Here is a 16,718-nt window from a genome sequence, read left to right as displayed (position 1 = left end):
TTGACGACGAACATGTAGTGAGGACCAGCCAACAAGAGCGTACAGGTCACAGTGGTGGGTAGTGTATGGGGCTTTGGAGACAAAACGGATGGCACTGTGATAGACTACATCCAATTTGCTGAGTAGAGTGTTGGAGGCTATTTTGTAAATGACATCGCCGAAGTCAAGGATCGGTAGGATAGTCAGTTTTACGAGGGCATGTTTGGCAGCATGAGTGAAGGAGGCTTTGTTGCGAAATAGGAAGCCGATTCTAGATTTAACTTTGGATTGGAGATTCTTTATGTGAGTCTGGAAGTTGAGTTTACAGTCTAACCAGACACCTAGGTATTTGTAGTTGTCCACATACTCTAGGTCAGACCCGTCGAGAGTGGTGATTCTAGTCGGGTGGGCGGGTGCTAGCAGCGTTCGATTGAAAAGCATGCATTTAGTTTTACTAGTGTTTAAGAGCAGTTGAAGGCTACTGAAGGATTGTTGTATGGCATTGAAGCTCGTTTGGAGGTTTGTTAACACAGTGTCCAATGAAGGGCCAGATGTATACAAAATGGTGTCGTCTGCGTAGAGGTGGATCTGAGAGTCACCAGCAGCAAGAGCGACATCATTGATATACACGGAGAAAAGTGTCGGCCCAAGAATTGAACCCTGTGGCACCCCCATAGAGACTGCCATAGGTCCAGACAACAGGCCCTCCGATTTGACACACTGAACTCTATCTGAGAAGTAGTTGGTGAACCAGGCGAGGCAGTATGTGGACATGTCTCATTACCGTAACACTTTTTCAAGATCCAGTAAAAACTCCAATCCATTTTTAAAATATTTATTCACCCATGATGCATCATCTAGAGGGGTAGTCAGATAAGCACAGTTCCCGCTCAGCCCAGTTCCCGCTCAGCCCAGTTCCCGCTCAGCCCAGTGCCCGCTCAGCCCAGTGCCCGCTCAGCCCAGTGCCCGCTCAGCCCAGTGCCCGCTCAGCCCAGTGCCCGCTCAGCCCAGTGCCCGCTCAGCCCAGTGCCCGCTCAGCCCAGTTCCCGCTCAGCCCAGTCAAAGCTATTCGCTGCTCAGCCCAGTCAAAGCTATTCGCTGCTCAGCCCAGTCAAAGCTATTCGCTGCTCAGCCCAGTCAAAGCTATTCGCTGCTCTGGCACCCCAATGGTGGAACAAGCTCCCCCACGACGCCAGGACAGCGGAGTCACTCACCACCTTCCGGAGACACTTGAAACCCCACCTCTTTAAGGAATACCTGGAATAGTATAAAGGAATCCTTCTACCCCCCCCCCACATAACATTTTTTTTTTAAAGTGGTTGTCCCACTGGCTATCATAAGTTGAATGCACCAAATTGTAAGTCGCTCTGGATAAGAGCGTCTGCTAAATGATGTAAATGTATGTAATTTAGGCCTTTTCATTATGGGAGCAACGCAATTATTTTTTTATTATTTTTTATTTTTTTGTTTATTACTGTTTTGGACTTCGAAAACACTAATAAATGTGGTAAAATGCATAATGTCTGATCAAAAAACATAATTATGAAATAGATAAGTATAGGACCTCCCGAGAGACACTGCATCGCTAGAGGCGTTACTAAAGACCCGGGTTCGATCCCGGGCTGTGCCACAACCGGCTGTGGCCGGGAGTCCCATAGGACGGCGCACAATTGGCCCAGCGTCGTCCAGGTTACTGGTACCCCCCCTATGATGGGGGGGTACCAGTAACAGTACCTATGATGAAAATTACAGGCCTCTCTCATCTTTTTAAGTGGGAGAACTTGCACAATTGGTGGCTGACTAAATACTTTTTTTCCCCACTGTACACAGGGTACCAGTATATAGATATGTCCAGATAAGTAGGGATAGTAACTAGGCAACAGGATAGATAATAAACAGTAACAGCAGCGTATGTGATGAGTCAAAAGAGTTAGTGCAAAAGGGGTAAAAGCCAATACGTAACTGGATTTGGATCTCTTGGACTTTATCCCAGTATGACTCATTTCACTAAATCAAATATGTAGTTCTGCTATTTGTCACATTGTTGTTTCAATGAGGAGTCAGGCTAGGTAAATCATTTGGTCTGATGGCAAAAACTAACCAAATATCATGTTTTTAAGATGCGATCCACCCAATACAAATGTTCTATTGCTGTTCTCATTTTTCAATGAGCATGTGAACATTCCGTCCTGTCTCAACATTCCTTTATCGGCCTGCAAACATTTTATTGCATTGTCCCAGTCGGTATTGGACAGAACGTCGCAGCCCGCCCGCCCGTGGGGAAAACAACCTGTGGTTACCTAGGTTACCCCATTGGCTCTCAGCAAAACTTCACATTTTTCCAAACACAATTTTCTTGTCTGTTTGTTGTAGTCAATAACAAAACTACATTTAAGTAAAATACAACATGTCTAAAGATTACTTTTCAACCCCCAAGCCATAAGACTGGTGAACAGTTAATCAAATGGCTACCCTGACTATTTGTATTGACACCCTTTTATGCACACTCACTGGACTCTACCCACACAATTACACTACAACACACGCTGCTACTCTGTTTATTATCTATCCTGATTGCCTAGTCACTTTTACTTCCACCCACATGTACACTACCGTTCAAAGGTTTGGGGTCACTTAGAAATGTCCTTGTTTTTCGAAAGAAAAGCAATTTTTTTTGTCCATTAAAATAACATCAAATTGATCAGAAATACAGTGTAGACATGGTTAATGTTGTAAATGGCTAATGTAGTTGGAAACAGCTGATTTTTTATGGAATATCTACATAGGCGTACAGAGGCCCATTATCAGCAACCATCAGTCCTGTGTTCCAATGGCACGTTGTGTTTGCTAATCCAAGTTTATCATTTTAAAAGGCTAATTGATCATTAGAAAACCCTTTTGCAATTATGTTAGCACAGCTGAAAAATGTTTATGCTGATTAAAGAAGCAATAAAACTGGCCTTCTTGAGACTAGTTGATTATCTGGAGCATCAGCAATTGTGGGTTCGATTACAGACTCAAAATGGCCAGAAACAAATAAATTTCTTCTGAAACTAGTCAGTCTATTCTTGTTCTGAGAAATGAAGGCTATTCCATACGAGAAATTGCCAAGAAACTGAAGATCTCGTACAACACTGTACTACTCCCTTCACAGAACAGTGCAAACTGGCTCTAACCAGAATAGAAAGAGGAGTGGGAGGCCCGGTGCACAACTGAGCAAGAGGACAAATACATTAGAGTGTCTAGTTTGAGAAACAGGTGCCTCACAGGTCCTCAACTGACAGCTTCATTAAATAGTACCCGCAAAACACCAGTCTCAACGTCATCAGTGAAGAGGCGACTCCGGGATGCTGACCTTCTAGGCAGAGTTGCAAAGAAAAAGCCATATCTCAGACTGGCCAATAAAAATAAAAGATTAAGCTGGGCAAAAGAACACAGACACTGGACAGAGGAAGATTGGAAAAAAGTGTTATGGACAGACGAATCGAAGTTTGAGGTTTTCGGATCACAAAGAAGAACATTTGTGAGACGCAGACCAAATGAAAAGATGCTGGAGGAGTGCTTGATGCCATCTGTCAAGCATGGTGGAGGCAATGTGATGGTTTGGTGGTGGTAAAGTGGGAGATTTGTACAGGGTAAAAGGGATCTTGAAGAAGGAAGGCTATCACTCCATTTTGCAACGCCATGCCATACCCTGTGGACGGCGCTTGATTGGAGCCAATTTCCTCCTACAACAGGACAATGACCCAAAGCACAGCTCCAAACTATACAAGAACTATTTAGGGAAGAAGCAGTCAGCTGGTATTCTGCCTATAATGGAGTGGCCAGCACCGGATCTCAACCCTATTGAGCTGTTGTGGGAGCAGCTTGACCGTATGGTACGTAAGAAGTTCCCATCAAGCCAATCCAACTTGTGGGAGGTGCTTCAGGGAGCATGGGGTGAAATCTCTTCAGATTACCTCAACAAATTGACAACTAGAATGCCAAAGGTCTGCAAGGCTGTAATTGCTGCAAATGAAGGATTCTTTGATGAAAGCAAAGTTTGAAGGACACAATTATTATTTCAATTAAAAATCATTATTTCTAACCTTGTCAATGACTACATTTCCTATTCATTTTTCTATATTTCCTATTCAAACTCATTTCATGTATGTTTTCATGGAAAACAAGGACATTTCTATGTGAACCCAAACTTTTGAACGGTAGTGTACATATTACCTCCAACTGCCTCGTAACCCTGCACATTGATTCAGTACTGGTACTCCTTGTATATAGTCTCATTACTACCTGGTAACCCTGCACATTGATTCAGTACTGGTACTCCTTGTATATAGTCTCATTACTACCTGGTACCCCTGCACATTGACTCAGTACTGGTACTCCTTGTATATAGCCTCATTATTGTTATTTTATTGTTACCGTTTCCTTTTTCTGTCTTGCAAATTGTTCTTACTTTTTAACTCTGCATTGTTGGTTAAGGGCTCGTCAGTCAGCATTTCACGGTAAAGTCCACACCTGTTGTATTCGGCGCATATGACAAATACATTTGATTTGACAGTCACACACACAGACAGACACACACAGACAGACAGACGCACAGATTTGACAGTCACACACACAGACAGACACACAGAAATACAGATAGACAGACAGACAGACACACACTACATACCACTGTGGATTAGGCCTACATCTGCTAAATTCTACTCCCCTGTCTGTCTCCTGTTTAAGTCAAAGTAAGGGAGAGCTAATCTTGTTCATTGTTTACATTAAGTGTGTGTGTGTACGTACTACTTAGAAAAGTGGGAGAGTCCAGAGAAAATATTTGAATAGCTTTATAAGCTCGGCTATTGCCTGATACCCAATCAGCTGTGGAGTAAAAGCTGACTCAGTGGCTGGGTCCAGTTAGGAAAATGTGGCCTCAGACATTTGACCAGCAGCATTTAATTTAACAGACATTTTAGAAATGTACTGGACCCATACGCATTGGGTGCTTTACCTGATTAGGGTGTCCACCCACGGTGCTCAGAATGACAGAAATCACACTTACATTACAGTAATTCATGTTCAATTCACATTCAAGTTGAGGCTGAAACGTCCTTCTTACCGAATTCCAATGCACACTTTGAAGATGTTAGAATAACGGTCACATTTACTTTTCCTCAGCCAACAAGACAAATAACGAACAGCAAAATCACTAGCCTACGTCAATCTACTATCCCCCATCGTAGAAAAGTAGACCTATTCTATTGGTCAGCTTGTCAAGAAAGAAATTGCCTATTCCAAACAGACTCTGGGACAGTTGTGGGACGATAGAGCCCAAATTCATACATCCAGTAGGCCTAAGCTACACAAAAACGTTTCAAAGCAATTAGGCGGATGCAACAGATCAAAACGTTTAGCTTTAAATGTTGATAAAGTATTATTTCTTCACATTATATGCGCAGAAATGCGCACAAGGCAGTAGACTGTGTGTGAATGTTTGTTCCATAATGCAATTAGCGGGAAAACACCGTTGCCAAAAGCGGTGAAAATAACCGTTCGAAATTTGAGAAAGAGGGGAGATCTAAAGGTGCAACAACTAGGATGGGGTTGCTAATAAGACTTGGATTGTGCCTTTGGCTACTGGACAATGAAAGAAAGTTGAAAACATATATGTACTTGAATGGGGAATGGGAAGCGCGCTTCAATTACCAGCTGAGAATAAATATATTTTTTTTTAAATCGTGGGCATCAAAACTGAATGCAAATTTATTTAGGCATTTTTTTAAACTACATACCTGTCGTGACGGCAGTAATGACGATAGTTGCTCAGCAAGACTCCATTTTTTGCTAAGTACCGAACGTATTTTTACATTATTAAGCTTGTGAATAGCAAGTTAATGGCTGCTTCCTGGGTTTCAAGGTAAATCGTCATATTCAACGTCTCCTGTAAACCCAGATTCTGGTTCATGAGAGACTGTGAAGGAAGGAGCTCACCTGAGTTGGAGTCTGGGAATGACAAGTAGCAGATACTTGTTTTCTGTAACAAAAATAATTGATCGTTTGTTTGATGTGACATTTGAATACAACACAGTCAGTGTGATACATGACGTTACTTTTGAAAACACAACTTGCCTCCTTCTCGGATAGTTTGGAATGGTGTGGGTAGATGACCTGTAAGTGAGAGAAACAACAGTTAGCTAGATAGCGGTCAACCAGGATAGCTCGCTGGTTAGCTAGCTAGGTAGATGCTAACTGTATACTTTCAATTCCAATAGCTTGCTAAAGAACGTTAGCCAGATAGATAGTTAGCTACAACTAACACCATTCGCTAGCTAAGTTAGCCAGCTAGCTAAGTTAGCTAGCTAAGTTAGCTAGCCATCTAACGAACTGACAACAAGCAGAGGAAAAGTATTTAACTGTAACGTTACCTCCACCGCCTGGCCGAGTTCCAGATCGAACCCGACGACACAGATGCAGTGTAGCCAGGCAGAGAAGCGATCCCACGGCAGGAGAAGCGGGTCCGTGTCCTCCTCTCCTTCAGGCCCGACCGTTAACGTTATTTCTTCCGCTGGAGAGACGCTCACATCCTCGTCTCCAACCTCTTCCGGCTCTGCGAGTTTCTCCTCGGAGCCCTGCAAAGCCATCACGAAGCCCAACGGTGGAAAATGTTTCCTTTCGATAACTTTTATACTGGTCTCTTTATCCCTTGATAGCAAGCTAACCAACGTACCCCACACAGAAACAAAACCAACAACACAGAAAACGTAGCTACGCTACGTAAGGACGTAACGTTACAACCAGAAATGCAGTAGCGGCACAAGCCCACTAGTGAGCGCTACAACCACGGCTGGTTTTGTGGTTTTTGATTGGCTAGAAGTGTCCTCATCTGTAGTCGAATTTCATTGGCTCTTCGTTTAGTTGCTATTTTTGCCATTCTAGTCATTTATGCAGAAGCATCTGATCATATACCTAAAGGTTTCAGTAAATAAAATAAATTGTAGTAATTAAGGGGGGGGGGGGGCAGTTGAAAGGGCACTTGAACCAGTAACTCTGTGCTTGCAGCAAGGGTTAAGCAGGAACTCCTGCGCCCTAGAACAAGACCTCTTAGAAGACTGAGGCAGGAGCTTTGGGCAGTATGTTGAATGACTCCTAGTACAGTTGGCACAAACAGGAGAAACAGAGCGACTACTACAGTCTCTTATCAGATTAACCTTGATGGCCAGGTGGTTGGACGCTTCCCTAAAAGCCACAGGGTTATTGGTTCTCCCCCCGCTTTACCACCATGTTTAGATGGGTTCCTCCTCTCCAGAACTGGCGTCCGAGCGTAATTCCAAATCCCACTATCCCGGCAGTGGCACTGCCACCAATGTAGAGATTCAAGTACAAGCCTCGGTCTGGCTCTTCCCCCTTAATCGAAACCAAATGTTAAAAACTCACATCTCGGATAGTGGCTTCGGTGACAACTACTGCCTTATCTTTCATTTCAATGTATTTCATTTGTTGAAATAAAAAAATCATATAATTGCAAAACACTGCATCATATAGGTCGAACACTGCATCAAAACACAAGACCATGTTTCGTGACATCATGAGATTCATGATCGTAATCTAAGGGCAAATTCTTTAATTCCTCTATTAGCCACAACACTGACTTAAGCAATGAGATTACAGAGAGGAGGGGTCCAAGACACTGCTGAACCCCAGAATGACTGTGACAGCTGTTGTCCATTCCCCCAAAGACATCCCAGTCTCTATTTTGGAGGGTTGTGAGAGATTTAGGGCCAGGAAATATGCTATGTGGTTTACTTAGGGCCATGAGTTAGCAGTCTAGCTATCAACCACTAAATGTATATATGTTTCCCTCCTTAGACATGTCACTGACTTCATATAACTACTATGCAAAGTACTCTCAAGTTCAAATTTGTTTATATGTCATATAAACATGATATACACTGAGTGTACAAAACATCCTAATATTGAGTTGCCCTCAGAATAGCCTAAATTCATCGGTGTCCTTTGGGTGGTGGACCGTCCTTGATACACACTGGAAACTGTTGAGCGTGGAAAAACCCCAGCAGCGTTGCAGTTCTTGACACACTCAAACCGGTGAGCCTGGCACTTACTACCCATACCCCGTTCAAAGGCACTTAAAATATTTTGTCTTGGCCATTCACCCTCAATACACAAAACATACACACATACACAATCCATGTCTCAATTGTCTCAAGGCAATTGAAAATACTTCTTTAACCCGTCTCCTCCCCTTCATCTACACTGATTTGAAGTGGATTTAACGAGTGACATCAATAAGGGATCATAGCTTTAACCTGGATTCACCTGGTCAGTCGGCCATGGAAAGAACATAATGTTTTGTCCACTCGGTGTACCTGGAATACACAGTGCAATCCAATGCTTACTTGCAATTTCACCTCTCAACAATGCAACAACAATAGAAGCGTAATTAAGTGAATAAATGAGTACTAGAAAATAAAAGCTCAATTAATAAAAATAGGCTACAATATTTTTCAGAAATATAACACAAGAAGGCACTGAAACGAATTGAAGTAGGATATTTAGACATGTGCATGGGAATTAAGCAATAGATTGTTCAATAATAAATAGACATTGTGCAGTTGTAATAAATATGAGTCCAGTAGCAGCAGTCATGGAGAGTGTGTGTTGTGTGTGTGTGTGTGTGTGTGTGTGTGTGTGTGTGTGTGTGTGACTAGGAGGACAATGGAAGTTGAGTCGAAATATACATCTTCATTGTAAAAAAACAAAAACAAAGTTTGTCATAGGCCTAAAGGTTTGTCCAGAGAGCAGCTTTATGGGGACTAGAGGTGCAGAGGCACTGACCACGTTTACATGCGCACTATATTCCGGATAGTAGCTCATATCCTGCTTAAGGTCTCTATCAGGACCTTTTTTTTTTTTTCACCTTTATTTAACCAGGTAAGCCAGTTGAGAACAAGTTCTCATTTACAACTGCGACCTGGCCAAGATAAAGCAAAGGAGTGCGATAAAAACAACAACACAGAGTTACATATGGGGTAAAACAAAACATAAAGTCAAAAAATACAACAGAAAATATATATACAGTGTGTTCAAATGTAGCAAGTTATGGAGGTAAGGCAATAAACAGGCCATGTTCCTTTGATATCCCGCTCATGAGTATCCCTGTTGCCATGAATAAACAGAATATTCCTCATTTATGTATATGGGTTAAATGGAATAGTAACTGAAATATGGACACTGACTGTAGGCCCTATAACCTATTAAATAATATTAACTCCTGCAGAATTATGCATTTCTTGCAGTGAAATTATATAACACATGTTTATTTTGTCATGGGAACAGGATTGGAGAAATATGATTAATTTCTTTCAACATCTCTTGAGAAAATGTGAATGCAGGTGTAATGTGTATTTCAACCACATAAAATATGCGCCCAAGATGAACTGAAGACTTATCAGAAAAGAGTTTCGTTGTTTTCTCAGCTTTCCATTTCCTTAAAACTGATGACATTTTGCACAGGAATAATCTTTCCACTTTTTTGAAGTTAATTTGTTTTCTCCCCGGTCCCTAAATGAAACAGACAACTTTACCGGTGTAAACTAGATTACTAATGCATTCATTGTATCAATGTAAGACATTATTCTGGTGAGCAATACTTTATTTAGTCTTCTGGGGAAGCAAATTATCACAGAAGAGAAATTGCATGTACACTCTAAAAATTAGGGGTTCAACAAGGGTTCTTCTAAGATCCTCAAAGTTCTTCGAAGAACCTTAGGGTTCTTGGCACTGACAATTTCCCCCAAAAGGTTCTTCCAAGAACCCCATAGGAGGTGGGGTTCATCGAGGAACCTCCTTAGTTGGTGGGGGTTCTTGCAGGAACTGCCCAACTGAAACATTTGGATTTGAATTTGAAAGGACAGCAGGTGCAGGCACTTAGCTGACATTTTTTAAAGATCTCCTCAATTTAAGGTAAGGTTTGTCCCTTGTACGATCTAAATTGATATTGTTTTATGATGATACCATCTATCTTTTCATATTTATGCAAATCTTTCTAAAACAGAAAATGGACACAATTCAATGGATATCAATCAAAGAAGAGGTAAGAATATGTATGCTATAAGAATATGTTGAAGGCTAGCTGTATTGGGTGCAGGTGACTGAACTGCTCACTTTTGTGTCTGTGTCTGCAGGTATACAGACGAGGAGGCATACAAATGGATGTCTATTGGTATGTTATGCAGATCACATTCACCATCCTCCTCCCTTACCTCTTCAATGAATATCCCATAGGCCTCTACATTGTGGACAAGATATGTGTATGAAAACCATTATCAAAAGTTTTTTTCCATCCACATTTACCACAAAAACCAAGGTATGAGTACTGTCATGTGCATGTTTTGTTAATCATCTATATAATTACTATTTTTTTTGGATTCACAGACTTCACCCTCCCTACACCTCTGAATATAACAGGAAACCTGTTCGATCACCATGCACTGCAAAATCATTCTGGCTATGGATACGGAGAACATCAACACATTAACATCAACATGCCAGAGGATATATCCATTGGACTTGGGGCTCTGCTGGGAGTTTACCTCATATTTAGATTTTTTACTTCTGCTTTGCCACTAAAATCATAATAAACACTGACAACTACAATATTGTGTTATTGTTGTTATTGTTGTTATTGTTGTGCGTATTATTATTATAATAATATAAATAAAGGTTATTCAAAAGGTTATTCGAGGATCCATTAAAAGGGGTTCTTTGAAGAACCCTTTTAAAGGGTTCCTCTGAGAACTTATAGGGGTTCCCCCACAATTTCAATTTGAAGAACCCATAAAGGATACTCCAGGAACATATTATTTGTAGGCCTATCAAACTAGTTTTACATTTACATTTACATTTTTAGCAGACGCTCTTATCCAGAGCGACTTACAGTTTGTGAGTGCATACATTCTTTTTTTCATTTTTTTCATACTGGCCCCCCGTGAGAATCGAACCCACAACCCTGGAGTTGCAAACACCATGCTCTACCAACTGAGCTACATCCCCTGCCGGCCATTCCCTCCCCTACCCTGGACGACGCTGGGCCAATTGAGCGCCGCCTCATGGGTCTCCCAGTCGCGGCCGGCTACGACAGAGCCTGGATTCGAACTAGGATCTAGTGGCACAGCTAGCACTGCGATGCAGTGCCTTAGACCACTGCGCCACTCTGAAACAAATGTTGGAAATTGTAAATATTGGCAACCAAATGTCGGAAATTGTTAGCAGAAACGTGTCTAAATTAGGGGTGAAAGTAGCCAGTAGAAAATTAATTATACTAGACTAAATTATTATGGAATTATTATGGTGGATTGAACTGCGCAGGTAGCCTACTTTTTGACATGGTTTGTTTGACAATCCATGACATGCGAAACTGAGCCTGGGCAGACTGCAAAAACAACAGTAAATGGGAAATGTTTACATGCCACAGTATCCCGTCTTAGATCAGCATATCCCAGGCATTTTATCCGGGTTTCTCATGAACGGGATACAAGCTTTTATTATGGATATTGTGTTTGTATGCGTCAACTCAAAAACAGAATACTTGAGTATCCCGAATACTAACGGGATATTGGTGTGCATGTAAACGTGGCCACTGAAGATGAAACCTCGGCTGGAAACCTAATGTTGAACTGCAATGAATTCTAGGTCGGGAAGAAATGTGCGTTTGAATCAAGTTTAACCTCCTGAGTGGCGCAGTGGTCTAAGGCACTGTATCGCAGTGCTAGCTGTGCCACTAGAGATCCTGGTTTGAATCCAGGCTCTGTCGTAGCCGGCCGCGACCAGGAGACCCATGGGGCGGCGCACAATTGGCCCAGCGTCGTCCAGGGTAGGGGAGGGAATGGCCGGCAGGGATGTAGCTCAGTTGGTAGAGCATGGCGTTTGCAACGCCAGGGTTGTGGGTTCGATTCCCACGGGGGGCCAGTATGAAAAATTTAACGATTATGTATGCACTCACTATCTGTAAGTCGCTCTGGATAAGAGTGTCTGCGTAAATGTAAGTCTACAAGCCAGAATGTTGAATACAATTATATATTTTTTAGCTTCCTTTACTGGTTGTCCGTGCTGTTGGACCTTTTGCAGGTAGGAATGTGAGACAATATATCCACAGGAAAGTATAATTACATCAACTTTTCAAAGCACTGGTAGTGTGTGTTCAGATTTCTATCACCTGAATCATGTGCTGAATTATGTAAACACCTGCAGGAGCTCGGCAAGTATGCATGTGTCTCATGCGTGTATTTTTTTATCTTGTGCGCATGCTTCAGGTGATAGAAATCTGAACACACTACCAGCAATTTTAAAAGTTGACGGAATTACACTTTCCTGTGGATATATTGAGGAAACCTAACATTCTGACTACACGGCAAAACGCGTGCGTCCACGTGCGCATGTTGATTTTGTCCATCCTCACCAGATGAGATCAGGAGACACAGGTTAAAATATAAAAAACAACTGTGAACCAAATATATTAATTAGGGGGGGGGGGGGGATTTTGACCTGGAGTCATACAAAATAATGTGTTTCTCTACTCAGACGATTAATCCACATATAAAAAGGGAAACATAGTTTTTAGTGCGTTATCTTAAATTAATATATCCTCATTTGACTTTCAAGTATCCAGGTGGGTTTGTATCTTCCTGATATCCAATAAGGAGGGGACTTGTGGCGAGTCTATAGAACCAAGTTCTATTTTAGGGCTTGGCTATGCAGACACTCCATTATGAGTGAGCGGTGTGGGTGAAATTATTGAATAATATGTATGTGTACATTTATTTTTGCAACGCTCGCGCACGCAACGTGGCCGGTGAGGTTTGCATGTAACTCACAGATCAGTGATTATAAGGACTGAAGCAGGGGGGTTCATACATTTAAACGTTTTAGAACAACTCTTATAATCTTTCCGTAATGAAGTCTGGTAAATCCCTTGGGATTCAGAAATGAGTTTTCTGAATGTCTAATTAATCATATTAGATTTGCAATTGAGATTGTATATATCTTAACTTCAAATCTACCATTGACTGAAAAAGCATGCAAGTGTTACAATAAAAAATACTTCGGTATATAAGCTACTTAAACAATATTTGCATGTACACGTAAAATGTGCATGTACACGTAAAACTGCAGCGTGTCATGAACGTCTATTCTGATTGGACCCCAGTTTGTCCATTTTGAACCTTGGTCCCGCCTCCAATTACGTTGTGGGCATGTCGCGTGCGCTAAACGGCAACACATTGGCGCTTACCGGGTCTGTTTTCGTGTTGTATTATTTCATTTCAGTATGGCGGCGGATTCTTGCGGAGGAGGATACATTTTTCGAAAGTTTACCCAGTTCAACGGGATCATTCTGTAAATCACACGTTGTGCTATCGATAGTGTGGCTTCACTTGGAATCGTCAGAAGATTAGCTACTGGACTGGTGATGCGCTAGCGAGGAGCTGCAGCCAAACTCGTCTCAGTTTTCTGTCAGCTAGCTAGCAAGGCTATCCCATCCTAGCTAACTCTTTCCGACTCGGCTAACGTTTGCTTTCGAAGAGGGCCCCAGTTTACTGTCTAGCGTTACTTGTTTTTTTGTCAAAGGGACTATATTTTGCCTGAAGTAGCGTCGTTCAAGAGTTGGTTGAGTACGAGTCGCCCGAAGAGACCCATCTACTGCTGCGGCTAAATTACAAGTTGTTAGCGCGTTAGCTTAGTTAGCTATATTTAAAAAAAATAATGCTAGCTAACGTTAAATGGATATCTATCTAACGTTAGGTAGTTGCCAACAAACATAGCCACACTGCAGGGTTATTGTATGTGTCATATCAATCTCTACACCCCCCGCTGTAATACCCATTTTAGTTTTAAGGTTTGTCTTTGAAGCAGTTTGGAACATTTGGCCTCGAGATTAGAAGGATTTGTTGCTGTTTAGGCCCCTGAAACTCAATATTAGCTTGCTAGCCTGCCTGAGTTGGGAGTGGCTGGAGGTTTGCATTAGCTAGTTAGCCAGCTAGCTAACAAACAAGGTCAGATACTCCTATATCGCACCGGTCCATAGTGCGTAGGATAAACACAAAGTAATGACACAAACTCTATAGAAAAACAATGTATTAATGACCTATTAAACCACGGTCAGGTTGACAACGGGTGTGTTAAAATAGCCGTATCATCAGCAGGGATAGGAAACCGCGCACTGGTCAAATAGTTTGTGTAAACGACCAATCTGGATATATCCGATGCTGGGCTAAAGATTTGTTGCCATACTAGCCTGCTCAATATAGCTTCTTTCCCTGCACATTTTGATGGACGTGGGAAGATATTTTTTAGACGGCTTCTGTTGCTATCGTCATGCGGTTCTGGCTAGTGGGAATTCTGACCTGTACATAGTCGTGTTGAGTAACATTAACTGGACGTAATGTAGCTCTGTAGAAAGATAGTCCATAAAGAAATTGTTTATTTTTTTTTACTTGTTAGATTTATACAAGAGGGTATTGGTTACGTTTCTCGTTGAAAAACGTCAAAATGAATAGTAATGTTTGATAGCTAGTTAGTGCCTAACTCAAAATAGAATAGCCGCCAGCCAGCGGAATAGCTAGGCTAAATGAATTAACAGCGGATGATTGAAGACTTCGAGCATTGTCATTCTGGATCAAGAAACATTGTCTTTAGTCTCTGGTTGGAGTAACACTCCCAAGCCATCATCAATGCCTTCAGCGCTGGCCGTCTTCTCCTGCCGTCCGAATTCACACCCTTTTCAGGAACGTCATGTCTACCTGGACGAGCCAGTCAAGATCGGGCGCTCTGTGGCGCGATGCCGACCCGCTCAGAACAATGCTACGTTCGACTGCAAGGTTCTGTCACGGAACCACGCTCTTCTCTGGTTCGATCACAAGACTGGCAAGGTGAGTCTGTCAACCAGTCGGCTAGCGACTAGCTTTTTACCTCGCTTGGTACAATCACTTTGCGCAATCACTGGCATGCAGTCAGAACAGGTTGAACGGGCCTTGCAGTCGCCATATCCAGGTAACTCAATGGAGTAAGTGGTCTGTCAGCCACCTATGGATACATAATGGGTCATGGCTGCAGGGGTGAGACTCACACACACGGTTTGCCACTGACTGACAGCCAGCTATGGCAACTGTGCTGAGATAGAATTTCAAACCATTGGTCGAATTTCTGTTTTGTATAGGGCTAGCCTAGGACACAAATGTTGCAGTCTGTGTGCCAACTTCCTCCCACCTAAATAAACACATAATCATGTGGGATATCACCTTTTAGAGCATCCAGGGGAGATTTATAGTCTGCTTTCCAAATGGCACCCTGTGCTTTCCAAATGCTCTGGTCAAGAGTAGTGCACTACATAGGGTGTAGTTTGGGATGCGCTTAAGGATCCCGTAGGTAATTGCTTAGGCTACAGCTGCTCGGAAGTCTGTTTTTGAGCTTAAATAATAAATAATAATAATAATAATAAAGCTTCTTGGATAAACATGAGCTTCTTGGATAAAGACGGTTAATGCAAGACACACAGCTGCCTGCAAGCCAAGACAACCCAAGACAACACCCCACCCTAATACACGCATCTCATACCTCCCAACGAGGTCCTCATGTACCCACATGCACATCAATCTGTCGTAACTGCATCATGTGACACACACCCAAGAACAGAAGGTTTTAGTGCTTCCTTGACGAAATGGTTGTAGTTGTCTTGTCAGACAGACCGGTAATGTTACTTTCGCTGGGGGCAGTTGTGTTGTTGTCATGAGAAGTTACAGGGCATGTATTGGTTCATTTCACCTGGGGGGGGAGGAATGAGAAACCCACCAGAGTTGTATTCATTAGACACACTGAAGAAATGGACTGAAACCATGAAGCACTACCGGCGGAACTTGTTCCATGAGAAACGCTTGGAGCATTTTCATATTCCATTGTAAAAAGTTTTTGTTACGGTATGCCTTAATAAATACCACCCAATACATTGTGCGAGGGGGGGGGGGGGCACACCTCACCTGGGCTTCACTTGCCTGTCATTGGTAGAGTCCTGGACAGCGTGCAGTAACTAGTGCAGTTGTCGCTACAGAGCAACCTTGGACGGTTGGCTTGCACCCTTGGACGGTTGGCTTGCACCCTTGGACGGTTGGCTTGCACCCTTGGACGGTTGGCTTGCACCGGGATCATGTGTCAGTGGTTCAATATGATTCAAACTTAGACAGCCAGAGGTGGCGTGGATATTGCTCGACGTTCACCATACCATATGTACCATACCTGTTACACAGTCTGCTCCACCCCTTCCACATGAGTAGGCCTACGTAATGCGACCAGTTTGTTTACTGAACTGATTTTAGCGCTGATATAGGCCTCTCCCTCAGATTCCTGTAAACTTCTAAAACGTAATAGCAACTGTAGTTGTTCAGTCCAGGAAGATATAGGCCCCACTTCCTGTTTTAATGATGTAAGTAGATTTAAATACCTGTTTTATTAACTAGGTGTCTGTGTCATATTGTGCTTCTTGTTACCTGACCTCACTGGCTGAATGTCTTAGTTTGAACATCATTCTATGTGTAGCAGGCAGAGCCAAGAGTTTAATATAGACCAAGAGATTACACACCCCCTAACTTGGAATGCAGTCTTACTCTGCCAGTCCTTTATAAGCTCCCTACGTCTCACTGCTTAAAGGACAAACCAGACCGCGCCGATGAACGGTTTTGAATCCG

At 42.4% G+C, this 16,718-nt stretch overlaps 2 protein-coding genes across 5 annotated transcripts in view; one reads left to right on the top strand and one right to left on the bottom strand.

Annotated features, from left to right (window-relative positions):
* Positions 1-6,701, bottom strand: part of dennd6a (DENN/MADD domain containing 6A) — a 58,098-nt gene extending 51,397 nt beyond the window's left edge. For both annotated transcript variants that reach the window (XM_084167900.1, XM_084167901.1), the window contains exons 1-3: positions 6,393-6,701; positions 6,097-6,135; positions 5,959-6,001 (exon numbers count right to left, since the gene is read on the bottom strand). In XM_084167900.1, coding sequence (XP_084024026.1) covers positions 5,959-6,001; positions 6,097-6,135; positions 6,393-6,608 — 298 coding nt within the window. In that variant the 5' untranslated portion in view covers positions 6,609-6,701. The remainder of the gene's footprint in view (positions 1-5,958; positions 6,002-6,096; positions 6,136-6,392) is intronic.
* A 6,590-nt stretch (positions 6,702-13,291) lies between these two features.
* The window catches only part of slmapa (sarcolemma associated protein a), a 143,064-nt gene continuing 139,637 nt past the window's right edge, over positions 13,292-16,718 (top strand). For all 3 annotated transcript variants that reach the window (XM_084166832.1, XM_084166831.1, XM_084166830.1), the window contains exon 1: positions 13,292-14,909. In XM_084166832.1, coding sequence (XP_084022958.1) covers positions 14,712-14,909 — 198 coding nt within the window. In that variant the 5' untranslated portion in view covers positions 13,292-14,711. The remainder of the gene's footprint in view (positions 14,910-16,718) is intronic.

The sequence above is a fragment of the Coregonus lavaretus genome, assembly GCF_964263955.1.
Source record: "Coregonus lavaretus genome assembly, chromosome: 8".
Lineage (NCBI taxonomy): Eukaryota > Metazoa > Chordata > Actinopteri > Salmoniformes > Salmonidae > Coregonus > Coregonus lavaretus.
This window is presented reverse-complemented; position numbering and strand designations above follow the sequence as displayed.